This window comes from Nycticebus coucang, chromosome 5 (assembly GCF_027406575.1).
Source record: "Nycticebus coucang isolate mNycCou1 chromosome 5, mNycCou1.pri, whole genome shotgun sequence".
NCBI classification, from domain to species: Eukaryota; Metazoa; Chordata; class Mammalia; order Primates; family Lorisidae; genus Nycticebus; species Nycticebus coucang.
Genome location: NC_069784.1, coordinates 10,162,844 through 10,190,279, shown reverse-complemented (window position 1 = coordinate 10,190,279; position 27,436 = coordinate 10,162,844). Strand labels below are relative to the sequence as shown.

At 39.0% G+C, this 27,436-nt stretch overlaps 1 protein-coding gene across 7 annotated transcripts in view; it reads left to right on the top strand.

Moving 5' to 3' along the window:
* The window catches only part of ZZZ3 (zinc finger ZZ-type containing 3), a 79,931-nt gene that overhangs the window by 24,378 nt on the left and 28,117 nt on the right, over positions 1-27,436 (top strand). For 4 of the 7 annotated variants that reach the window (XM_053590954.1, XM_053590953.1, XM_053590952.1 and 1 more), the window contains exons 2-3: positions 11,342-11,474; positions 21,733-23,288. The exons of 1 other annotated variant lie outside the window; for it this stretch is intronic. In XM_053590954.1, coding sequence (XP_053446929.1) covers positions 21,784-23,288 — 1,505 coding nt within the window. In that variant the 5' untranslated portion in view covers positions 11,342-11,474; positions 21,733-21,783. Of the gene's footprint in view, positions 1-11,341; positions 11,475-13,360; positions 13,514-21,732; positions 23,289-27,436 lie in introns of all 7 variants that reach the window. 2 more of the 7 variants (XM_053590957.1, XM_053590956.1) reach the window with 1 other exon arrangement.

Below are 27,436 nucleotides of genomic sequence, written 5' to 3'. Positions count from 1 at the left end.
AAAGCATTCCTATCATACAGACTTGCCCTGAGAATTAAATAAATCACATGCAAGTATGCCCCAGTACATGGTACATTTACTGTGTACAAAATATCAGGTACTGTACTTTATGTATCATTTAAAACTCTGAAAAACCTATGTAGAGAGGTACTGTTACTATCTCCATTTAACAACTGGCAAAACTGAGGCTTTGAAAAATTATTTTACCCAGTGTAACAAAGCTAGTGAAGTGGTGGAATACAGTCTTAACCTATCTGCAGATGCTGTGCTTTACAGTGACAAAGAATTTTCTCACTATACTTACACAGTGAAGTGGTGGAATACAGTCTTAACCTATCTGCAGATGCTGTGCTTTACAGTGACAAAGAATTTTCTCACTATACTTACACAGTGAAGTGGTGGAATACAGTCTTAACCTATCTGCAGATGCTGTGCTTTACAGTGACAAAGAATTTTCTCACTATACTTACACAGTGAAGTGGTGGAATACAGTCTTAACCTATCTGCAGATGCTGTGCTTTACAGTGACAAAGAATTTTCTCACTATACTTACACAGTGAAGTGGTGGAATACAGTCTTAACCTATCTGCAGATGCTGTGCTTTACAGTGACAAAGAATTTTCTCACTATACTTACACAGTAACCTCAGAAGTAGACAGGCGAGGCATCACCTTCATATTCTATACTGCATACTGTAGCAGCCTCAAGAAATGCCCCATCACACAACTCATCAAGCCAGAATTTGAACTTAGGTCTTCTTCCAGGAGAAATATCAGTAACAACTTTGCATTACTTCATGAAATTTGTGTGAAAGACCCAGTGCTAATCAGAAGCAGAAAGGAGGTATTTTAACAGGTCTCTGTTTTCTGTGTTAATGTTTCTTGTTTAATGAACAGTTTAAAAGAGAATGAGAGGTGAGAATTTTATTCTTTGTAAGTCATTAACTATCTCCTACAAATTCATTCATTGATATTTTCAAGTAAATCTGTATTTTAACTTCTGGAAAACTTGAATGTTGACAGTCATTGGGAAGAAATCTTAACATATTATGTGTCACCCGTGTTTCAGACCCACCCTTCTTACTTTCTCCTGGAAGAAGTTTTTTGTTCAAGTGTTTATGAGATTCTTACGGTAATGCAGAGAACCGCAGGGTTTCTAGGATTGCACGCAGGTTTAGTTGCAATTCTCAGCAAGATGAAAGTGGTTTACTTGGGATTGAAATCAAACTTTTTGTTTTTTTGGTATGCTTAGATGCCTCTGAAGTACATACCTCGGTGCATCTGCATTGTACAGACAGACTACCTTTGATCCATGTTCCTGGAGCGTTTTAGATTTGAGTTCTGTGCCTCTCTAGTGTTTTCAGTTATATTCCATCGCAGTCTTCCTTGGTTTCTTTAATTTGCTTAATAGGCCAGAACTTCTGCAGAAATAAACATGCTCTGTTGCTATATAATTAAGAACAGTTAATGGTTTGTTTATAAACCACTAGACTCCTTGAGTCTGGCTGATTAAGCTACTAGAGAGCGACTTTATTATTTCACCTCTGTAAAGGGAAAAATACTCTGATTTTATTTTGTCTTTGTAAGGAGCTTACTTCAAGTTCACATGCAAAACTGTGATGACTTTATATCCAAGAGCAAAAGGCCAGCAGGCCCAGAAATAAAAAAAGGTACCTATTATTAAATATTTCTGGATGAAGTTTTTTGATGCTAAGTCTAGGGAAATAGAAGTAGCTAATGTATTCAACCCGGGTGATCAATGGGGTGACAGATGTCACAGCCAGATCGCCCTCACATCCTAGCCAGTGTATTCAGAGGAAAGTTTGGAAACTATGTTAAGGTTTTCTTTTTCCTTTATTTCCCTCGTTTTCTGTAGCAGTCCATTTGTTAAACTTAATGGACTTATTGAAAAATAATGAGCGCCTTTAAAATATTCTTAGTCAAAGTACCTTCTACACTGTAGCCACTCACATTTTACTCCATTGCTATAAAATGGGCCACATTGAGGGTGGCACCTGTGGCTCAAAGGAGTAGGTGGTGGGTTCAAACCCAGCCCTGGCCAAAAACTGCAAATAAAAAAGGGCTACATTGAAATACAGTCTTTCGCTTGGTGCTGTATATTTATTACCAGTACATTTTTAAGAGAATGATTTTGTGGAAAGGTTTGTGTATTTGGGACCAAACAGTTTTTCTACTAATAATTCATCTGTGAAGTTGAATGTGCAAACCTTTGAGAAAATAAGATATGATTTATGAATTTTATCAACAACTTAAAAAGTTTATTTTTTATGAAGTTAGATATAGATGTTTATGAAAGATAATTTGTGTTTATGTTACTTGTAGGTCACCATAACAGACTGTTTTCCAAACAGTCTTTTTGGAAAAGTCTCTTTTTCCTGTTAATTTATTGTTTGTATTTTATCGAGTATAATCTTTATAGAGTATAATCTAATAAAATTCTTTTTTTTGAAACAGTCTCAAGCTGTCACTCTGGGTAGTGTCGTGGTTTCACTGCTCACAGCAACCTCAAACTCTTGGGCTTAAGCGATCCTCCTGCCTCAGCCTCCCAAGTAGCTGGGACCACAATGCCCTGCTATTTTTGCTTATAGTTGTCATTGTTGTCTGGCCTGGGCTGGATTCAAACCCGCCAGTTTCAGTATATATGGCTGGTGCCTTAGCTGCTTGAGCTACAGGCGCCAAGGCTAAATAAAATTCTTTACTTCACATTTTTCTTTGACTAGAATGTTTTCTGCCTATCCTTAATTAAAAACATTTTTTTAATTAATTTTTTTTTTTTTTTTTTTTTTAGTTTTTGGCTGGGGCTGAGTTTGAACCCACCACCTCTGGTATATGGGGCCGTCACCCTACTCCTTTGAGCCACAGGTGCTGCCCTTAAGTTTTTTTTAATTTAACAGTTTTTAATAAAATTATTTTTGTATCCTGTTCCTTAACACGACCTAGGCGGTGCATGTAGCTCAGTGGATAGGGCGCCAGCCATGTATAACATTGCTGGTGGGTTTGAACCCAGCCTGGGCCAGTTAAAACAACACTGACAGCTGCAACCAAAAAAAAAAATAGCTGGGCGTTGTGGGGGGATGCCTGTAGTCCCAGCTACTTGGGAGGATGAGGCATGAGAATTGCTTAAGCTCAGGAGTTTGAGGTTGCTGTGAGCTGTGATGCCACGGCACTGTACCCAGGCTCGCAGCCTGAGATTCTGTCTCAAAAAAAAAAAAAAAAAAATACTTAAATAAATATTCATTCTTTTACTCCCTGAAATTATAGCGTAGGAATGAATAATGTACTTTGAGAAGTGTGGAATTAACTGGATTATTTATAAAATAAGCATATACCTTAATTCATGGGAAAAACATGGGAAGTAGTCTCTAGTGGCTAATGGGTCTGCAATTGCTTTTAAATGAGTCTTAAACTCCATTTATCTCCTAAAATTCATTTGTCTTTTTATTTTTACTTTATTGCATATGCCTTTAAACCACAAATATGAAATAGAATTATTGATAATATTGAAAAATGACAGTTTGATAATTCTTTGTCCTCTTAAAACTTATTTTTGTATCTGATGTATCATTGCCATTTCACTGTGGTTCCAAGTTACTGTCATTCATTAATAAAAGATTAAAAATACTTTGGGGGTTTATTGTAGGTTGCCGACTTACAATTTTTTTTTTTTTTTTTGGCCCTTTTTTCCTGAGATAAGTAACTTGGGCTACAACTTTTAATTTTGTTAAAAAATAACATTAGAGGCTGGGTATAGTGGCTCATGCCTATCATCCTAGCACTTTGGGAAGCTGAGATGGGAGGATTGCTTAAAGCCAGGAGTTTGAGACCAGCCTGGTCAATGTAGTGAGACCCCCATCATTAGCCAGGCCTGATGGTGTGTGCCTGTAGTCCCAGGTATTTTGTGCTGTTATTCAATTCCTTAAGTAATTCTGGAGGATGAACTAGGTTGTTGGGGCTGAAGGGAAGGTGATGGATTCAGTTTTGAACAAGTAGAATTTGAGGTTCTTACTGAGTCCTGCAGGCAGATGGATATGTAGAATTGAAGCTCAAAAAGGAAATGTAGAAGCTGACATTTAGATTAGGGTCCTTCAGTACAGTGAAATTGTACAGTGATGAAAGGCAGCAGAAGCAGGAGGGGACTAGGACAGAAGCTTGAGGAAGTCTGCCTGGGCAGAGGAAGGTTAGTTTCAGAATCTTTGATTTGCTCTCTCTCAAAGCCTCACATAAAGTGTATTAGCGAATTCTCTTGGGTCTGCTTTCCACATCGAAATTGAAGTGGATAATTTCTTACCACTTCACTGGTACTGCACCATTATTTCTTCGATAGTAATAATAGCCTCCTAAACCATGTTCCATTTTTCTACTCTTGTCGTCTATGGTCTGTTCTCCATATAGTCTTCTAAATGGTCCTTTTAAGGTATCAAATTATATCATCCCCTTGATCAGTGTTCTCTGGGGGCTTTCATTTTGCTGGATATAAAATCCAAAGTAGCCTACCAGGCCCTGTGTGGGGGCTAGTTAAATGTTGGGTCATTGGAGAGTCCTCTCTGAACACCCTATCGTTCTTCATTCTCTTACTAGCAGTATTTTTGTAGCATTTCTCACCTGACATAATTTGTATTTGATTTGTTTAAACAAAGTGTAAGCTTCGTGAAAGTAGGGACTTTTTGTTTGCCTTTGTATTCCCAGTGCCCATAATAGTGCCAGTATCACAGTTGGTCCCAATTAAATGAGTGAATGGAAATCAGCAACAAAACTGGGTCATTGTCACACTTTCCTGCTTCACCTTTTTATTCTTTTATTCGTCTTGGTCACATTTACTACTGTACTCTTGTTCTTTGCCTTATCTGTTCTGAGCTCACAGCCACCGAATTTTCTTTTAAAGATGTATATTAGAGTGTATTTTTCCTTTCTTTTAAATTCTTTAATAGAATAAATAATCCAAATAAAAATTTAAGACAGTCAATAGAGGTCGGTGTTTGTAGCTCAGCAGCTAGGGCACCAGCCACACACACCAGAGCTGGTGGGTTCAAACCCAGCCCGGGCCTGCCAAACAAGGACAACTGCAACCAAAAAGTAGCCGGTCATCATGGCAGTCGCCTGTAGTCCCAGCTACTTGTGAGGCTGAGGCAAGAGAATCGCGTAAGCCCAAGAGTTTGAGATTGCTGTGAGCTGTGACGTTACAGCACTCTACTGAGGGGCGACATAGACTCTGTCTCAAAAAAAGAAAGTAAATAGAAATATAAAACAAAGACAGATCACGGTCCTACTATACCCTACAAGCCCTTTCACGGTCTGGAGGCTTAATTTATGGTGCTTTTCTCACGACTCACTAGTTTCAGCCTCATTGGCCTCTTGACAAGCCTCTGACAAGCCAAGCCCTTTTCTATTTCAGGGCCTCTACAGATACTGTTCCCCTTGCTGTTGCTGCCTCTTTTTTTAATATATTTTTTAATCTTACTAAGTTATCCTTAGTTTGAATAATGTCCCGATAATTTTTCTAGCACAAGGGAATGCTTGCTGTAAAAGAGTTTTGGTGAGTGAAACAGGCGAGTGGATGAGTAAATAGCTGACGTCGTACTCGTAGGGGGCTGGTTTGGGGAAGGGTGGTCAAGCTTACTTCTGGCAGTCACTTCACCTTTGCTTCTAACTCGAGTAGCTTCACTTCTATATTTCTCAGATATACTTTAGTTAAGGACGCTTTACAAAGTTTAAAAACACCACAAATGTTTAGTAGTAATGGTAAGAATGACAACATATCACTTGGTGGACTGTGCATTTTTAAGGGACAAGACTTCAGTAGAAGGATGAATTAAAAGGCATTTGGGTTTCAAATGAGAGATGAAGAAGGTCATAGATGATGATACTACTGAGGTGGGGAGCAATTTGAGAAATATTTCAGAGGAAGAATCTAGTGCAGGGCTTTTAAAAAAAGGTTGGATCATAACTTGTTTACAGCTGAAATTACCTATGTGGTGATAAATGAAGAATCTGCTCCTTCCAAAGTTTATTCAATTCTAAATTTCTAAAAGTCTATACTTCAAATGAGGACCTAGGTTAATGTTTCATGAACGCTGAAGTTTCAGAAGAAACTGATAGTGATTTTTTTTCAGAATATGAACATCTTTGGTAAGCCCTTATATTCCAAAGTAGAAGCTTAATTAAAAATGAAGATTGATGCATTCATGTCTAGACCTACTGAATCTGAATTTCTGGGGTGATTTGGTCCAGGAATTGCTTAGATACACTAAAGTTTGAGAGCTAATATGTTGAAGTACTTCATAGACACGATCTTATTTATTTATTTATTTGAGACAGAGTCTCTTTTTTGTTGTTGCAGTTGTTATTGTTTAGCAGGCCCTGGCTGGGTTCAAACTCTCCAGCTTCGGTGTATGTGGCCAGCACCCTAACCACTGAGCTATGGGCATCAGGCCCACAGACATGATCTTTTCTGAACTTCACAGTAACCATAAAAGGGACTAAGCAGGTATAATGTCTCCCATTTTATAGATGGGCAAAGCAGCTTGCCTGTGGTGAATTAATTACTGAAGGCAGAGAATCATACTTCCATCTCCTACCAGATCTGACAACTTTTCCTGCTCTCTTGCTGTTGACTGAGAAATAATAGACTTATCTTTAAAACTGTAGAGTGCATTTAAGACATTAAACCTATGGTTCTAAACAATTTAGGAAGCCAGGAAAATGTGTTCTTTTGTTTGTTCATCCTTTGAACCAAGTAACAGTTTGGTTCAGCTCTTACAGCAAGTAACTGAAAGCTTAATTGTTCAGGAAGGGTGATTCTGTCTTTGACCACTATCTTAATGCTTTTTTTTTTTTTTTGTAGAGACAGAGTCTCACTTTATGGCCCTTGATAGAGTGCCGTGGCCTCCCCCAGCTCACAGCAACTTCCAACTCCTGGGCTTAAGTGATTCTCTTGCCTCAGCCTCCCTAGTAGCTGGGACTACAGGCGCCCGCCACAACGCCTGGCTATATCTTAATGCTTTCTATAACTGATATTAAATCTCTTCTAAAAAATTATTGTATGGTGCACATATTTAGTATTTTCACTTGTAACAACTGAAGAATCAGATACATAACATGAGTCCATAGTGTAATTTTTCTTTTTCTTTTTTAAAAAATTTATTATTAAATCATAGCTGTGTACATTAATTCAATCATGGGGCACCATACACTGGTTTTATATGCCATTTGACATATTTTCATCACACTGGTTAACATAGCCTTCCTGGCATTTTCTTAGTTATTGTGTTAAGACATTTATATTCTACATTTACTAAGTTTCACATGCACCCTTGTAAGATGTACCATAGGTGTAATCCCACCAAACACCCTCCCTCTGCCCATCCTCACCCCTCCCTCTCCGCCTTCCTCATATTCTCAGGTTATAATTGGGTTATAGCTTTCATATTAAAGCTATAAATTAGTTTCATAGTAGGGCTGAGTACATTGGATACTTTTTCTTCCATTCTTGAGATACTTTACTAAGAAGAATGTGTTCCAGCTCCATCCATGTAAACATGAAAGAGGTGAAGTCTCCATCTTTCTTTAAGGCTGCATATATTCCATGGTGTACATATACCACAATTTATTAATCCATTTGTGGGTCGATGGGCACTTGGGCTTCTTCCACGACTTAGCAATTATGAATTGGGCTGCAGTAAACATTCTGGTACAGATACCTTTGTTATAATGTGATTTTTTGGTCTTCTGGGTATATACCTAGTAGAGGAATTGTAGGATCGAGTGGCAGGTCTATTTTTAGATCTCTAAGTGTTCTCCAAACATCTTTCCAAAAGAAATGTATTAGTTTGCATTCCCACCAGCAGTGCAGAAGTGTTCCCTTTTCTCCACATCCATGCCAACATCTCTCGTCTTGGGATTTTGTGATATGGGCTGATCTTCCTGGAGTTAGATGATATCTTAAAGTAGTTTTGATTTGCATTTCTCTGATGATTAAGGATGATGAGCATTTTTTCATATGTCTGTAGGCCATGCACCTGTCTTCAGAGAAGTTTCTCTTCAAGTCCCTTGCCCTCCCTGAGATGGGATCTATAGTATAATTTTTCTTATGAATTTTTCCCAAGCTCTTATAAAACTAAAAAAATTTGCAGTGTCTCACAATTTAGGTTGCCTTTAGCTTGAACTTCACAGGTTTTTTTTAATAGCGAATTGTGTATCTTATAACTTTCCCATATTATTAAAATTGATAATATTTTCTAGTGAGATTTTTATAGTTTTTTGAAGTGATTATGTGTGCTATGATTCTGAGATCCTGAAATCCGTTAAACACAGTAGTACCATTGTTAGATTGCAAGTAGGAGGAAAAATGATTCTTTTCAGTAAGATGGGTTTTTGGGTTTGGTTTTTGAATGCTTGAATAGTCAGCAAATTTTATTAGTACACAAAAACAACCAGAGTTTTGCACTAAGCTTAAGAGTAAAAAAGAAGGCTTTAGGTGGGCGGTGCCTGTGGCTCAGTGGGTAGGGCGCTGGCCCCATATACCGAGGGTGGCGGGTTCAAATGTGGCCCCGGCCAAACTGCAACAAAAAATAGCCAGGAGTTGTGGCGGGTGCCTGTAGTCCCAGCTACTTGGATGGCTAAGGCAAGAGAATCACCTAAGCCCAGGAATTGGAGGTTACTGTGAGCTGTGACGCTGTGGCACACTACCGAAGGCAATAAAGTGAGACTCTGTCTCTAAAAACATAAATAAATAAAAATAAACCATCTATATAACCTGCACATCCCCCCACCCCTGCTTTGAGACGTCCCACCTTTTCAGGCCAAATCAATGTACACCTTCCTTGTACGATTCCACATATGGATTTATGAATTTGTATGTAATTTCCATCTCCCTGAAATGTATAAAACCACACTGTAACCCAACCTTAGGGAGTCTGCTTGCTCAAGGCTTCTCAGGCATGGCTCCATGCTGTGCTCTTCAAATATGGCTTAGAATTAACCTCTTTATGTTTGGTTTCTCTGAATGAAAAATCCAGATTGAAATAATTTTTTTTGTAGTTTTTGGCCAGGGCTCTGGCATATGGGCCCGGCACCCTTCCCCTTCGAGCCACAGGCGCCGCCCCAGATCGAAATAATTTGAAGAGGTTTATTCTGAGCCACATTTGAGGACCATGACCTGGAGCCATACCCAAGAAGGCTTGAGCACGTGGACTCCTGGTGGCAGGGTTACAGTTGGGTTTTATACATTTCTGGGAGACAGGAATTATGGGCGAAGTCGTAAATCAAGACATGGAAGCTATACATTCGTTTGGCCTGAAAAGGTGCGATTTTCCTGAAGTAGGGACTTAAAGTTGGGTTTGGGGATTCTTTAGTTAACAGTTGGCTGGAAGAGTCAGGCTTTGTCTGAAAGATCAGGAGTCAGTGGAGAGGAATGTCTGAGTCAAGATAGGGATATTCTGTCACTTAGATACCAGGGTTGGGAGTCAGCTACACTGTACTGGGTTAGTGAGATCTTAGCACTGCTGGGCGTGATTTACCAGATCACCTTAGAAAGGAATTTTTGGTAGAAGAAAAGGTCAAAGTTCAACCCTCACTTCTTTTCCATTGACATTCTGCATAGTCACCAGCATGTGTCATTTTTTTATCTTTTAATAACCCCATGTCTTTTTATTCTAAGATGGTATCTCATTGTGGTTTTAATTTTCATTTCTCTGATGATTGGTGATGAGCAGCATTTTCTCATATACTTGTTGGCCATTTGTCTTTTGAAAAATGTTCATGCCCTTAGCCCACTTTTTTTTTGAGATTGAGTCTCATTATGTTGCCCTGGGTAGAGTAGGGTGGTGTCACAGCTTACAGCAACTTTCAACTTTTGGGCTTAAGCAATTCTCTTGCCTCAGCCTTCCAAGAGTGCAGGCACCCACCACAATGCCCAGCTATTTTTTGTTGTAGTTGTCATTGTTGTTTAACTGGCTCTGGCTGGGTTCGAACCCGCCAGCCTCAGTGTATGTGGGCGCTGTGCTGTGGGTGCTGAGCCCTTAGCCCACTTCTTAGTAAGATCATTTGCTTTTGTTGTGTTGTTTGATTTCCTTGTATATTCTGAAAATTAGTTCTCTGTCAGATGTGTGGTTTGCAAATATTTTTTCCCATTTTGCTTGTTGTCTGTTCACTATTTTGATTATTTCTTCTGCTGTGCAGAAGCATTTCAATTTGATTAAATCTCTTTTTAACTCTTTTTGTTTCTGTTTCCTGTGCCTTTGAGGTCTTAGTCATGAATTCTTTGCCAAGATCAGAGTCCAGAAGAGCTTTCCCTAGATTTTCTTTTAATGTTTTTATAATTTCTGGCCCCACATTTTGTTAAATTTTTTATGGTATTAATTAAAATCTTTTTAATGTTTGAGAACAAATGAATACAGAACTTGTTTTTGTGTTTCTCAACCACCTCTCATAGCATAGTTTTTACCCACAAAACAGGTAGAATCAGGTTGTCAGCATTTTCCACATAGATTTTTACTTTCTTTTTATTGTGTAGGAATTTGGAGTGACACACCATGGTGGATCATTTTACAATATCATTCACAGACTTCTTTCTCTGTGAATGAACATTCTTTTGTAGCTCATTTTTTCCATTGATAGGCTGTTTAAAATGACTTAAAGTTTTGTGTAATACTTTTTTTCATTATTGTAAGCACCCAGATGTGTTTCTTAGGCTTGTAAACAGCAGCCAAGTTTGTTTTTAAGAAGCTTACTTTTTAAAAGAATGTTTATGCAGCTACATCAATTTTTTAAAAATGATGTTTATTTTCACTTTACTTCCAAAATACCTTTAATAGGAATGATCTATGGCGAAAAGATTACTGTAAAAGATGACAAATATTTAAAAGTCACATTTAAGGGAAAGTCATCTTTTTTTTACATTCTTGAGCATTATAAATTCATTTCTTAATATATCATAAAACACAAAACAGTATTTTTCTGTTAATGTTGCAATTATAGACATCTAGAAAATGAGATGTCTATACTGATAGGAAAGGAATCTTAAGGAAATCTCAAATTTTTAAGATTTTTAATTTAGAATTAAATTTAGAAAACTTGTAAGTGAGTACTCTGAGAAGAATTTGCAAATGTTAGCAAATCATCTTTTGTTTAAGATAACGTATTCAACAATTAAATCTAAGGAATAATTTGTGAGAGTTAGCAGGAAATGAAATGGGTTAGGAATAATTTGTGAAATTTACTAGGAAATGAAGCGGGTTATGTATTTAGAAATATTACCTCTTTTGTCCACAGATCTATAAACAGTAACACATCCATAGTGACTATATTGTGGTTTCCCTTCACAGATACCAAGTTGTGCTAGGACAGCCATATAAATAATTAATACCTGAAGTCTCAATGTAACATGGACATTAACAGTGATGACAGATAAATACAGACGATTGGGAATCAAATACTAGGCGAAACACTTTTAAAAAGGTAAGAAAAATATAATCTTAATTAAGGCCAAGTGGGGTTTAGTTAGAAGTAATTGACTGAAGTGTCTTTTCCGTGTATAAGGCTTTTAAGAAACATGTCTGCAGGATCCTGTCTATATTAATGCTGGTAGAACTCAGCTGTATCAGTCGTATTGTAAAAACAACAGTTACAGCTGTTCTTGCCTGATAAATATCCTAGGAGATGATGTACCCTAGTGAACCCTGAGGAACGTGGCTGGCTAGAACGGGATGGGGACACATTTAAATGGTAGATGCTTCTTAGCTTCTGATTGCCGTCACCCTCGCAGACTTAGAGAATACAGTGTTTTACCGTGTTTGTGGAAGGCTTCCAGGTTGGGTACGCATGAGGTGTCAGTTGGTGACTTTGTGAAAAGGAGTGAATCTTCAAGTCAGGGGTTACTGTGTGATCACGTTTTTTACTGTGCTTTCCCTTCCCATGTTAACTGAGGACTTTTTTTTAATGTATTGTTGTATCAAATGACTATATTTAGGTAATTTTTTGGTACTTTAAAAAGAATTTACAAAGCATATTTGGGAGAGGTTGTATCTATAGATATTAGCCCCATTCCCCTTCTAACTAAAACAGTAATCTACTTATTTTTTATTAGACAATAACTCCAGTTCACAAGGTTTTAAAATTGTATCAGTTTTTAAATTGTAACACTTTACCAAAATAGTGTCACTTTTAGAATATCTAGTTTTATGCTTCTAATAAAGTGAGTTTCCATCTTAAACATCTGCTGGTCTTTTTCCTGGTATTCTTCCTTGTTTCCAGATGGTCACTCATAATAACCCGTTTAGCCAGATTGTATGTTCTCTGAAGAGGATATCATAACACATTATTATAAAGTAAAAATGTAATTAACCAAACTGTTCTAAGAAATGACTTGTAATTAGATTAATTAAAATATCTGGCTAACTAGATGCTGAAACAAGAAAACTCTTACTGTTTTTGTCCTTGCTGAAAATTCATATGCAAAAAATAAATAGAAATTTTCTTTTATAATTGAACCTTTTAGTACTTTAGTAAGTTATGCTGTAAATATAGGTTAGTCCGTTAAAATTCAAGATTTGGTTGATTCTTTGGTATGTACAACCTGAATGGTTTTTGTGGTTCAGTTTCTGGTTTTGCATGCTTGAAGCCCCAAATTTGGAAGGTTCTCTAAAATAAGAGTAACAGATTATGAATTATGTTATGAAAAATCTTATGAGGCAGTCTTTAGGTCACCTCAAAAAAAAAAAAAAATTGCTGGGCAGTGCCTGTGGGTCAGTGGGTAGGGTACCGGCCCCATGTACTGAGGATGGCGGGTTCAAACCTGGCCCTGGCCAAACTGCAACAAAAAAATAGCCGGGCGTTGTGGCGGGCGTCTGTAATCCCAGTTACTTGGGAGGCTGAGGCAAGAGAATGGCTTAAGCCCAGGAGTTGGAGGTTGCTGTGAGCTGTGTGATGCCACGGCACTCGACGGAGGGCGATAAAGTGAGACTCTGTCTCTAAAGGAAAAGAAAGAAAAAGGAAAAAGAAAAGAAAATTGCCTTAGAACAAACTCTATAAAAGAAAAAAGAAAAAACTCTTTTTAAGAAAAAGCTCTTAAAAAGAAAAAAAGAAAAGAATATTGCCTTAGAGCAAACTCTATAAAAGAAAGGATTTGGTTTATTTTGAGCTCTTTTTGGTTTGTTTTTTGTTGATTTCTAAAAATCCTACTTGAATTTCTTAATATCCCTGAAGAATCAGTTACTAAGAAGCACCAAAGATGTTCCTGTGAAGAGATTCTATTACCTCTGTTTCCTCTTATGATAGAAATAAATCTGTTAGCGTAAGTTAATTTTCTTCTTTCTTTGTTTTTTTCTTATTATTTTATTTTAAAGAAAGGAATTTAGGAGATTCTAGTATTCTCCATGGCTGAAGCTGAGAGTCTGAAACCCTGGTGTTAAGCTCTATTCTAGATCATAGCTCCAACTCCTTCAGGATATGAGGAAAAGAGATAATATTCCTACAATGATAGATCTTTGGGTGTACAGGTAAGTTATTTAGTTTTCCAGTAGTGAAGACAACTGTAGTTTGATTTTTTTTTTTTTTTTTTGCAGGTGGGGGGACTTGTTATTTTTCTGTAGTTCCTCCTCTGTAGAAAATTGTGTAGTTTGGCTGGGTGTTTATAAGAGTGTAAAGCTGTAGGATATGGGTTAGAGATGAACTATTTTCCCACTTTTTTTCCCAAAAGGGGGATAAATGAAGCATTTGAGTACTTTGGGATCTCCAGATCAAGTCTACCACTGACACCATTTGATTCCAATGGCATTGTGAAACCCTTGACTTCTCTTTCTTCCCAGCTGTCTTTTAAGTGCATATACATTCACTTCTATCTGTGTATTTATCACTATCTGTCGTACATCTGCTTCTCTTAATGGGAAAAAAAAAGAAGACATTTCTATAAGACAGGACATAGTAGAGTTACCAGACTTAAAAGAGGTGAATATTAAGAACCTTAAGTTGGGCTCGGCGCCCGTAGCACAGTGGTTATGACACCTGTGACATACGCCAAGGCTGGCAGGTTGGAACCCTGCCCGGGACAGCAACAACGACAACTGCAACAATAAATAGCCGGGTGCTGTGGTGGGCGCCTGTAGTCCCAGCTACTTGGGAGGCTGAGGCAAGAGAATCACTTAAGCCCAAGAGTTTGAGGTTGCTCTGAGCTGTGAGCCATGGCACTCTACCCAGGGCAACATAGTGAAACTCTGTCTCAAAAAAAAAGAACCTTAAGTTGAATTGTGTGGTTGGGTCCCTAGTTTTCATCCTTTTACTGTGATAATTGAAACTATAGTTTCAATCCTATAGATACTGTGATAATTACCCAGTTGAAGTGATTTGTCTTAAAAGAAGTAGATGACATACAGAACCTGAAAATTATCAAACACCTCATGTTTACGTTCTAGACAACTAGAAAAGTACTATAATGGCCATGTATAATGTGCATTTTTTTGCCCAAATTTTTGAGGAAATATAAGGATGCATATTATATGTGAGTAGTACTAATTCTGTATCTATATAATTTTTAAAAATTCTTTTATTTATGCTTATGCATTAAAAGTGTTAACTCTAGAAAGCAGCAACAATATCTGTATGTGGTCAGGTGCGGTGGCTCACGCCTGTAATCCAGGCACTCTGGGAGGCTGAGGTGGGTGGATTGCTTGAGTTCATGAATTCAAGACCAGTCTGAGCAAGGACGAGACCCCATCTCTACTAAAAATAGAAAAACTGAGGCAAGAGGATTGCTTGAGCCCAAGAGTTGGAGGTTGCTGTGAGCCGTGATGACACAGCACTCTACCCAGGGCAACAGCTTGAGACTCTGTCTCAGAACAAACAAACAAACAATATCCGTATGCAAGATAATACCCTGGAACACGATAATCATTCCAGCTTCATGCTCTCCCCTCCCTGCCCACCCCTTGGCCCTATAGGCATCTCAGCTGCAGGAGCCTCCTGGCTGATTGTGTGGGACACAGCTGCCACCACCATCTTGAAAGTGGATAGGTGGTGATGTGAGGTTAGTGTTGGGCCTCTTCAGAGAGGGCAGAAGTGCTGCGCAGTGGTGCCGCCTCCTCTCATGACAGGCAGACAGGCATGAGGTGTGGAGTGGGCTGATACAGAGAGGCTGGGGCAAGCTGGGCAGCAGGTGAGAGAGGTTCAGGTGACCTGTGCACCTGACCTGCCCAGCTGTCCCATCCTGGCCCACCTTTGTCCCTACACCCTCTCTTTTCCTATTCCCACTCGTGTCTATTGGTGGGAATGTGCCCAAAGCAGCCCCGCTGAGAATCTTGATAGGCTTATTTCCCAGTAAGCTGGTATTAGGGGATAGCCCCTGGTGGTAGATCCCTGCCCTTTCTGGGCTGTCTCGTCTGTCATGCAGCTGGCTCCACTCTGAAGCTTCTGGGACACCACACTGAGGGGGAAGATCCCTGAACCAGGGCCCCTGTTCTGCTAGCAGCCAGTTATTGTGACCTGGGGCCTCAGTCCCCATGAAGTTTCTGTCTGCAAGGGTAGCTGGCAGCGAAGCATGAAAGCTCAAGGAGTACCTGAGTCCAGAGGTTGTAATTTTGAGCCTATGACTTGTCCAAACCTTCAAGGTGTTGTGTTGGTGTAATTTCCCAAACCTGCCAATAGGAAGAACCATCTATGATGCTTGTTAATGGATACCCAGATCTTGCTCCTGGACAGTTGATTCAGTGTATTTGAGTGTGAGTCAGGACTCCCATTTTAACCAGCCTCCAGTAATTTCTAGGGTTTGCATGTTTAATATGTGTTTTGTTCTGAACACGTTACTGAATGCCCAAGGTCTGGATGGCTTGAGGAGGTCACTGTCTAGTCACTGAAGAGAAATGTAAATACAGAGTGCTTCAGTGGGGTATCACCAGAAAAGGCTTCCTGCTCTGTTTGGGGTCCTGGGGACTTAGAATAGGCCCAGCTGCCAGAGAGAAAGGCAGCCCGGAAAGGGCGGGATCTACAGTCAGGAGCCTGGGGCAGGCAGGGCCATCGCTGACATCTCACACCAACGTCACCGAGGCAGACCTGCCAGGGGTCTCAGCGGGGCAGCTGTGGCCACATTCCCACCCACACAACTGGGTGGGAATAGGAAATAAGAGGATATGGGGACAAGGTTGGGCCAGGAGAGGACATCTGGGCCGGGTCAGGAGCTCAGGGTGTCTGGTCCACTCTCACCTGCCGCCCAGCACGCTCCCTGCTCCTCTGCATCAGCCACTCTGCACCTTGCCCTGCTGGGCTCCTCTTGCAGAGGAGGAGGTGCCAGTACACAGCCGCTTTCACCCTCCTTTGAAAAATTAAAACAAAAGGTTATTTTTTTTCCTTAAAATTTGGGCAAAAAGGGCAGTGCCTGTGGCTCAGTGAATAGGATGCTGGCCTCATATACGGAGGGTGGCAAGTTTGAATACTGCAATAAGAAAAAGAAATAGCCTCAGCTGCTCGGGAGGCTGAGGTGAGAGAATCGCCTAAAGCCCAAGAGCTGGAGGTTGCTGTGAGCTGTGATGCCACAGCACTCTACCGAGGGGGACAAAGTGAGACTCTGTCTCTAAAAAAAAAAAAAAATAAAAATTTGGGCAAAAAATGTGGATGTGCCTTATACCCAGCAAAATATTGGTGACACTTACCAGTTGCTCTTGTTCTCTTTTTTCCTTTTACTCTGGTTTGTTTGTTCATTTAATAAAACTAAGTATTATGATAATAAATATTAACTAGAACATTTACGTTGATGGAGGATTACCAACTCCTCAATTTCCAAAATAAAATATACTACTTTGGTGGTTATAGTAGGAACAAAGCTTTACAGCCAAGGGACTTTGAAATATTTTTTAAGAATTTCTTTCTCTTAAATATCCAGAGTGGTGTATCGCTAAATGAGCCTTTTTTTGGATGTAATTCTATGGATGTGATCCACAGGGCTAGGAATTTATGATCTGAAACACAGCAGATAATGTTTTAGAGAGTGTTTCAGAATTCTATAGTCAGATTTGGGTAATAATAGATTCAAATTTAGGTGAGGGTATTTTAACAGCAAATAAGTGGGTAGGAAAATTATGGGTGGGGTTTGGGGCTTACTGTGAATAGACAGGCTGAAGTTTGAGTGACCTGCCCTCCAATAGGATGAAAACCTACGGGCGTGGGGAAGAGAGGAAGGGAGTTTGGTTATTTCCAGTGAATTATCACATTCTCTTCTTTCTGTAGTCTAGAAAGTTCCACTGACTATTTGGTGGAGAGCATAGAGGAAAAACTTTAGTTGTTAGGTTGGGTTTTATCCATACATTAATTGATTTCCCTTACTTCTAAAACTAGAGAGATTGCATTTGTAATTCCGAATGGGCTCTAGGTAGGGTTTTCACCACTTACCCCCTGTTTAATTCTATTTAGTTCATTTCTGTTCCCTTAGCAACTTAATATTTGGCAGGAATATATAGTGATTTTGTGCGCCAAACCTCTTAATTGGATTCTTCAGTAACTTTGTGTTCTGTAGCTAAAATGATGAAAACGACTCCTTTAGCCTGTGATACTTTGCCAGGCATGGAGAAACAATGTTGAATCTTGAGTGAGTTAATCTAGATTTTTTTTGTTTAAGACATAACATAATCTGTGTTTCCCAGGCTGTTCTCCAACTCCTGGGCTCAGGTGATCCTCCAACCCCAGCCTCGAGGGTGGGTGGGACTGTGAGTGCACACTCCTGCACCTGGCTATTCTAGATGTTTTTTAGCCCTTTTTTGTTAATTGAATTTCTTGCTTAGTTTATTAGCTAACTCTAGAAAGTATTGCCTACACAAAATATAAGAGATACACAGGAAAAGATTAGAACAGAAAGAAAAGATCATCAAAGAGAAGATTAGTAATTTTATTTACCTCTAATCTCGATTTAACCAGTTTATTACCTCAAGTGCATGTCATATGTTGATTTCAGGCAAGAGATTTTGGTGTTTCCTTAGCCAGAGGGATCATTGCCTTATTTATAAAATTTTTATTATTGGGAACCAGTAAGGAATTAAAGGGCATACTATGAACAGATCTCATTTAGTTTGGAACTTGATGACTGTTATTTTATTAATACTAGAATTCTGTCTGAGTATAGTGATCTAATAAGGCAGTGCGAATGAATCGCCCAAAGGTGTGATTCAGTGGTAGGCCTGTGGTAGGCCTGCGGCAGGGCCTGACCGTCTTTCTTTCTAACGAGTTTCCAGGAGGTGCCAATGATTGAGTTGCAAGACTCTGAGGTACTAAAAATATCCTTGTCACAAAACAGGTTCTCTTTAAATACACTCCCAATAGTGCAGGACTTGAAAGCCCTAGAATTCAGGCTTCATTGTAATTGTTGAACGAGATACCATTTTTAGGGAGCAAAAAGAAAGAGAAATTTAATTTTTTATACTAATAAGTGTTTTGACATTTTCTTAAGTCTTTCATATTAATCAGTGTTTTAACATTTTAATCACTAGAATGGTGAAGAAATATGATAGCCCCTCATTGTAGGTGGTATTTTATAGTTATTTGTATATATGTTCTGTTAGAGGTTCTGAGTACTACTAAAATACATGCATTTCATCCAAAGTAGTCTCTTTTTAGAAGTTTGTAATAAAAGAGATTTTGCTTTCATTTGTATTGGTGTGGAAAGGAAAGCTCTAGGAAGCCCTGTTATTAGACTCATTTAAGGCTTTATATGTCCTTATTTGGCATTGCATTTTAAAACAAAGATTAACAGATTCTTTTGTGTGTGTTTATAAAATACTAATTTTCTGTAATTTAATTACTGGTGTTAATCTTGAACAATAAATCATGAACACTTAAATTAGCATAAAGATACTGGTTTGTATTTTGTAAGTAATTTATAAAATTAGCTTATTAATATTTTTTAGTTTATTTACCTATATATTTAATAGTTAAAAGTCAGGAGTCTTCAAATTTGAGAACTTCAGATTTGGGTACATGAAACAAACACGTTGCTTTTAATTTTTTTCAGTTTGTGTTCTTTTAAAACATTTGAGGCTGGGCGCCTGTAACTCAATGGTTAGAGCTCTGGCCACGTGCACCGGGGCTGGCGGGTTTGAACCCAGCCCAGCCCACTAAACAAACAAACAAACAAAAAATCATTTGAAATTTATGTTTTTTGTAATTAAAAGTGGAAATCAATGGGACATTCAGTGTTTAAAAACCCATGAATAGGCTCGGTGCCTGTGGCTCAAGCGGCTAAGGCGCCAGCCACATACAACTGAGCTGGTGGGTTTGAATCCAGCCCGGGCCCGCCAAACAACAGTGACAGCTGCAACCAAAAAATAGCCGGGCGTTGTGGCAGGCGCCTGTAGTCCCAGCTACTTGGGAGGTGGAGGCAGGAGAATCGCTTGAGCCCAGGAGTTGGAGGTTGCTGTGAGCTGTGATGCCACAGCACTCTACCCAGGGCGACAGCTTGAGGCTCTGTCTCAAAAAAAAAAACAAACCCATGAATAAAAACAGAAGACTATAATCTTGATGACAAGATAATTAGCAAAAATGAGTAACATGTCAGAGGTTCCATTGATAAATCTAAAAACAAGTAAAAGTTTAGTGTAAGAAATGTATTCTAAGTTCTGATTTGTGTTGCATATTTTTCACTTTATGGCTATGAAATTCTCTAGAACAAATAATCATACTTTAATTCCAGGGCTGATTTTGTGAACTTTGTAAGATTTTTAAAAATTGTTAATTATTAAAAATTTAAAAATATTCAATAGTCTGAAACAAAACCAGATTCAAGCAACTTTAAATCATTTGCTGGGCACTTTCTCAATTCATTTGTCAGCAGGCAGGAACCAGGAGGCAATTTCCTTTAATAAGCCTTTTTGTATGTGGGAGCATTTTCCCTTCTATACATCTAAGCTTTCCACTACTGCAGATCAGTTACTCATCGAGGCAAAGGAGGGATAGTAGTCATTTGATTTTTGGAGAGGGTTGGAATGTCCTTCGGAGGGCTATGTGAGAGGTAGGCTGTTTGGAGGAATGACCATAGGCAGGAGGACGGGATTTTGAAACTTGGCACTACAGCCATTACCGACCCCTTTCCCAGCAGCCATTCTATACCCCATTCTAAATGAGGTGGCTGCAGAGTGTCTTGTGAAAGGTAAATAGAAGAGGAGCGGGGGAAAGGGGCTTGAAATGTTAACAGCTCCCTTATTCTGCTTGTTGGGAGAACCATCGGAAAACATGTAAAACAGCACGAAGTCTTTTGGTGTTCATCCGAATGGATCAATTGGGGGCATTTTCTCACATCCTTATGTTTCTGTCTTAAAAACACCAAGCAGCCACACCAGAAAACGTTCATGCACAGGAGTTCTGAGGAGGAGCGTGATTACACCTGTGCTCCTGGTTTCTCAGGTGTGAGTGTTCACTTCAGGGGCTTCTTTCCTATTTTCTTCTGTCTTCTTTAGAATACTTCCTTTTGCTTGCTAATTTATGGCGTTATTTCTAGAGATTAGGGAGGCTTTGCTTTGTTCTGTTCTTAGCTAACACAAGCTAGGATTTTGATTTCTGTCCACCAATTTCACTACAAAAAATTCTATTACACCCAGAATTTTTTTTTTTTTATTGTTGGGGTTACACTGATTGCATTTGTTAGGTAAAGTCCCTTTGCAATCGTGTCTAGCCCCCCAAAAGGTGTGGCACACACCAAGCCCCCACCCCCCTCCCTTCTTCCCTCTCTCTGCTCTTCCTTTCCCCACCCCTCCCTCCTTCTTTCTCTCTCTGCTCTCCCCTTCCTCCACCCCCACCGTGACCTTAATTGTCATTAATTGTCCTCATATCAAAATTGAGTACATAGGATTCATGCTTCTCCATTCTTGTGATGCTTTACTAAGAATAATGTGTTTCACTTCCATCCAGGTTAATACAAAGGCTGTAATGTCTCCATTTTTTAATGGCTGAATAGTATTCCATGGTGTACACATACTACAGCTTGTTAATCCATTCCTGGGTTGGTGGGCATTTAGGTTGTTTCCACATCTTGGCAATTGTAAATTGAGCTGCAATAAACAGTCTAGTACAAGTGTCCTTATGATAAAAGGATTTTTTTCCTTCTGGTACACCCAGAAATTTTTGAATGCCAGATTGTTTATTATCATGCCAGATTTGACCCTGAAACTCATTTTAGTTAGAGTGAATTAAAAAGACGAGAGCTTGCCTATCTTCTCTATTGGAAGAATGTGAGAAATGATTAGAATAGTTTTTATAAGATAAATGCTATATAAATTTAAGATTATTATTTTAATTAAGATGAATCCTATGTTTAAGATGGACCTTTCTGGATCTTTTGTGCCTATCTGAGGGGCAGACAGTCAGTGAGCCAGGTGAAGAGCCTGGTTCTCCAGAGCCTCATCCTGCCTTACCAGCACTGTGACATTGGACGGACTCGTCAAACTGTCTTCGCCTCCATCCCTTCATTTGTAAAGTAGGGATGGGTGATAGTAGCATCTGTCTGAATTGTGAGATGTAAGTGAGTTAATGTATATAGAAAACATATAGAAGATTCATGGAACATGTTAAGTGCCATGAAATTGTTAGCTATCATTAATAGCGTTATTGGAAATGTGAACAAAAGAATTTTTACTACATAATTTATTAATATTGGCTGTACTTGGATTAAAAAGTTATAGCTGTATGCTTTTGTTTTAGGTATATTAACTATTACCTTTTTCTCATTATTTTGTTTACGTTTTTGAAGGTTTCCCAATGAGTGGATCATGATGACCGTATTGTAGGGACTTGCCATAGTATGGCTGCTTCCCGATCTACTCGTGTTACAAGATCAACAGTGGGTTTAAACGGCTTGGATGAATCTTTTTGTGGTAGAACTTTAAGGAATCGTAGCATTGCTCACCCTGAAGAAATCTCTTCTCATTCTCAAGTGAGATCAAGATCACCAAAGAAGAGACCAGAGCCTGTGCAAATTCAGAAAGGAAATAATAATGGAAGAACCACTGATTTAAAACAGCAGAGTACCCGAGAATCATGGGTAAGCCCTAGGAAAAGAGGACTTTCTTCTTCTGAAAAGGATAACACAGAGAGGCAGGCTATAGAAAATTGTGAGAGAAGGCCAGCGGAACCTGTTTCACCAGTCTTAAAAAGAATTAAGCGTTGTCTTAGAGCTGAAGCACCAAACAGTTCAGAAGAAGATTCACCTATAAAACCAGGCAAGGAATCGGGAGAACAGAGGACTACGGTAGTGGACAATGATGCGGATTTGCAAGGGACTAAACGAGCTTGTCGATGTCTTATACTGGATGATTGTGAGAAAAGGGAAATTAAAAAGGTGAATGTCAGTGAGGAAGGGCCACTTAATTCTGCAATAGTTGAAGATATCACAGGCTATCTGGCTGTCAATGGTGTCGATGACAGTGATGCAGCTGTTATAAACTGTGATGACTGCCAGCTTGATGGGAACACTAAACACAACAGCACTGGTTCCTATGTGCTGCAGGAGAAATCAGTAGCTGAAAATGGGGATTTGGATACCCAGACTTCAGTGTTCCCTGATAGTAGGAAGGAGGACAGTTATATAGACCATAACGTGCCTTGCACAGACTCAGACGTGCAGGTCAAGTTGGAGGACCACAAAACAGTAACTGCCTGCCTGCCTGTGGAACATGTTAATCAGCTGACTGCTGAGCCAGCTCCAGGCCCCTTTTCTGGAATTCAGTCATTTGTAAGGGATTCTGAGGAAGAAGTAGATGTGGTGGGAGATAGCAGTGCCTCAAAAGAGCAGTGTAATGAAAGCACCAATAACGACCTAGACATAAGTCTTGAGAGTATGCCAGTCTCTGGAGAACCAGAACCGTCTTCAGTTTTAGACTGTGTTTCAGCTCAAATGATGTCTTTATCAGAACCTCAAGAACATCGTTACACCCTGAGAACCTCACCACGAAGGGCTGCCCCTACCAGAGGTAGTCCTACCAAAAACAGTTCTCCCTGCAGAGAAAATGGACAATTTGAGGAGAGTAACCTTAGTCTGAATGAAACAAGTGCAACTGTTGGTGATAATGTAAGTGAATCTCCTACAAATGCTGATGAAATTTCTCAAAATGAGAAAGAGATATTTTGTGACTCTCAAAATTGCAGAAGTGGAGGACTGAGTATGCCACCTTCAGAGGCAAGACCCAATATTGGACATTTGCCACCTGCCAAAGAGAGTGCCAGTCAGCACGTTACGGAAGAGGAAGACGATGATCCCGATGTTTATTACTTTGAATCCGATCATGTGGCACTGAAACACAGCAAAGAGTATGTGTAAATATGGTAACCATGGCTTCTGCTTTGGTCATTGCTCCCCACACTTTCCGTATCCATAAATGTGTATTCGTACTGTTTTTATGAGAGCGAAAATTAATGTTCTAGGTAAGAATTTAGATTTAACAATGATTGTGTTCAACTCTTAAAAACAAAAGCTCCATAAAAAGGAAGACTTTAAAACTCAACTTTATTCCTTTTCACTCTGACAATATGGTCTTGCCAGCTCTGCTATTTCATACCTCTCACCTAGAACATGTATGATTGCCAGTGTTTCTGTTTCTTAGTAAGTTTTATACCATTTGAGTTAATTTATAAAATGGAAACGTCTTGAGTGATCACAGTCCACTTTTATGGTTCTAGATAGTGGAGAAAGATTAATAAGTGCTTAGATAATATGTAGATGCGGGAAATGTAGTAGGCTAGAAATATACTTTTATCTTTTTTACTTTAATTCCCAGTTGAACTTTTTATTTAAGAAAAGTTTTTATTTGACTTTTATGACTTAGAGGTTGATATTACCATTAACACCACGACAGTAGGTTGTAATTAGCATATTGGAAAGAGTGAAGTCTGCAGTCACAAAGTAGTTTACATAACACATTTGACACAGCCTTTCCTGGTAATACGTAGTAAATATAAAGGAAGACTTTCTTAAAATGTTATCTGCTCTCAACTGTTGCTTTAATGGGGGGTTTTTGAAAATAAAGAATTCTGTGTCCAAATTCTTCACAGTTTGCTTAGATTTGCTTTAACATATTCTAGGCAGTAACACAAATGAACTGTAGCTAAATAACTGTGTCTAAATAATCCTGGAAGGAGATGTAACAAGGAGTGCTCATGGTAAATGTGCTAAGCAGCAGTAAAAGACTTATGAGTTAATGGTCTTCACTGTCACTAGAGAGGCTTTTGAATTCATGTCGCAATCAGGTCACGTAGAGTATGCAGAAAGACTTCTGATCTGAGGAATCTTCCTAATGTTTTTGTTGTGACAATTGCCACATCAAAATGTCAAATCTTGGTGTGGTATGTGGTATTTTTTTCACCACACCTTATAGATAGGTCAGTAAAGGTTGTATATGGTAATTAATGGTGGCCTTTTATTTTATCGTATTTTTTGAGACAGAGCCTCCCTTTGTTGCTCTCTGTAGAGTACTGTAGCATCATAGCTCACAGCAACCTCAAACTCCTGGGCTCAAAGTGATTCTCTTGCCTCAGCCTCCCTAGTAGCTGGGAGTACAGGTGCCCGCCACAGTGCCTGGCTGGTTTTTAGAGACAGTCTTGCTCTTGCTCACACTGGTCTCGAACCCCTGAGCTCAGGCAATCCACCTGTCTCGGCCTCCCAGAGTGTCAGGATTACAAGCATGAGCCATGGTGCCTGGCCTGCATCAGTGGCCTTTTAAAAATAGGCCTCTTCTCGGAAAGGTTTTCTTTTTTCTTTTTATTGAGACAAGATCTCCATCTGTTTACCAGGCTAGGGTGCAGTGCTTGCAACAACCTCAAACTTCTGGGCTCAAGTGATCCACCTGCCTGAGGCCATACAAGTAGTTGGGACTCTTAAGTACATACTATCACAACACCCAGCTAATTTTTCTACTTTTCGTAGAGACAGGGTCTTGCTCTTGCTTAGACTGGTCTTGAACTCCTGACCTCAAATAGTCTTCTTGCCTCAGCCTTCCAGTGCCTTCTAGGTGTAAGCCATTGTGCCTGGCCTGTTTTCTTTTTATATAATGATTTTACAGTAGATCTAATAGGTTATTTTGTCTGAGCATTTTAGAAGTTTACTTTTGTGAAAATACTAGGAGTCTCGTGTATTTGAAATCTTTGAAGCCCAATTTTTGATGGAAAAAACAACTCGTAAATGAAGCTTTTTTTCCAGTTAAAAATAAGTTGAGTTCTGCTATTCTTATATCATATTAGCTTTTAAGTCGAGTTGTTTTTCAGCAGGCACAAGGAAGCAGAACATGTGTCTTGGGAAATTGCCAAAAACTCAAAAAATGTGAATTTTTACAAAATGATATTCTATTCTGTTCTTTGCCTTTTGTTGTTTTAGTCTTGATTAAAAGATTGTGGAAAATACTTTTTCAATAATTCAATATAGAGGCGCGGGGCGTGAGTCTGGAGTGAAAAAAAAAATCAATATAGTGTTACTTTTTTGTTAGAGATTGTCTGATGATAATTACGAAGGATGTTGTTCCCATGAAAGAATTTCCTAAAGATAGTGGCCACAACACTAAAGGGTGATGTTCCGTATTCATAACTCTGAGGTTAAGAGCAGTGCAGTTTCATGGGAGCTTGGGTATTTTTTATATGGCATGCTTTTATAGATTTAGTTCTCATGGTTTCCTTTAGGATATCTAGTGTCCTTTGGAATTTGGATGCAAGTTGCTTTGTTAAGATGAAAATATTCTCAAGTTAGTGCCTCATTTGGGTGACTTAGGGCAAAAACAGACACTCTTGCTTTCTTGCCTTGCTCCAAATCTTTTGAAGATAGCGCTTTTGAAACTTCATTTTTAACTTTCTTTTTTTCTGTTTTTCCAAAAGAAACAAATCAGGAAAAGTGAGATGGTGAAGGAACATCAAGATTAGCATCTTAGTTAGAGATAATTTCAGGAAAATTGGGAGAGGGTGTTCGATCGTGTCAGATGTAATCTGTTTTAGTAAAGTCTCTTCTCCCCGACACCCCCATTCCTAAACTTTGTATCTAGAGCCAATAGATGGTTGGATATAACATTGGCTCTTTTTAACCAAGTTGTCACAGTTAAAAATAGCATATGCTATCTGTCTAGTGCTTTCAAGTCTCAAATTTCTGGCAATTCAAAAATGATGTTTAAAAGCACTTGGGGTTAACAATAAAAAGAGAGCACCTGGGGGAGGGGGATTATTATCTTGTACACGCATGCATGCTTACCTTGTCAAATAGTTTTTCTCTCCCATATTCTCCCTGTGCTAGAAAAGTTCTCCGGGTAATTGCCTTTTGAATCTGGGATTGGGCATTTCTCAACCTAAATACAAACATCTTTACTGGTCGGAAATGAGTACTCTTTAACAGCTGATTTCAAAAGTGGGTTGTTTTTTTTTTGTGGTTTTTGGCCAGGGCTGGGTTTGAACCTGCAACCTGTGACATATGGGACCGGCGCCCTACTCCTTGAGCCACAGGCGTCACCCCAAAAGTGGGTTTTTAATAGAAAACAATGAGCATGGCATAGTTCTTTGTCTGGAGCCAGGAGGACATATCTCAACCTTATTTTAGTTGAAACTTTCCTGTAGGCCAACAACAATCATTTAATCAGCAGCCTTTTATCCTAGCATTCCCCTTATGATTTATCTATCTCACTTGAAAGATTGCACATACAAGGTCATCAGATTACTTGTAAACGTTTGAAAAGATGCTGTGTATAGAGTTCTAGGCCTAGATTTGATTCATGGTAAACTAGGTCACAGGCCAGGGAAATGAATCTATGGATATTCTGGGTAGTACCCTTTGGCTGTGTTAGATGCCGTCCCTCTGCTTTAGCACATAAATGCGCAAGTGGAGAAAACCACTATGTGAAAGGGACTAGAGAGTATCTCTTTCTTACGCAAGATTCCAGCTGTGAATTATTTTATTAGATACAGCATTTCAGACATTAGAGGTAGGAGATCAAAAGAAAGAAACTTTATCTCAAAGCTCTCTGATCTTCAAGGTTGACAGATTCTGTTGAGATGGTAGATAATAGTTCCTAGTAATTCCTTTTTGGCCTAAATAGCCTGATGGACTGAGATCATTTACTTAACTTTCTCTTTGAGAATTGACCTTTTGCTGATTTTCAGTCAGAAGCACTGAAACAGATCTCTCAGTTTTGAAGGTCTGATTCTGGGAAGCACAGGTAAGAAAGATTCCAGGTCCTGGGCTTTAATATTCAGAGCTTTTCTTCCAATTCAAAAGGTAATCACTACTTACATAAATTTATTTCTGAGAGATCTTGGGTATCTTCATTTAAAGATCTTTGCTGTTGCTGTTTTCCAAAACTCAATGCTGATATGAGTATGTTAAAGTAATTGCCTATTTATTATTCTACAAATAGACAATAATGTTGGCATGTTCTTTTCTATTTGTCTATTAATGGGCCTGCTTCTTAGCAATATTAGAAATGTTTTAT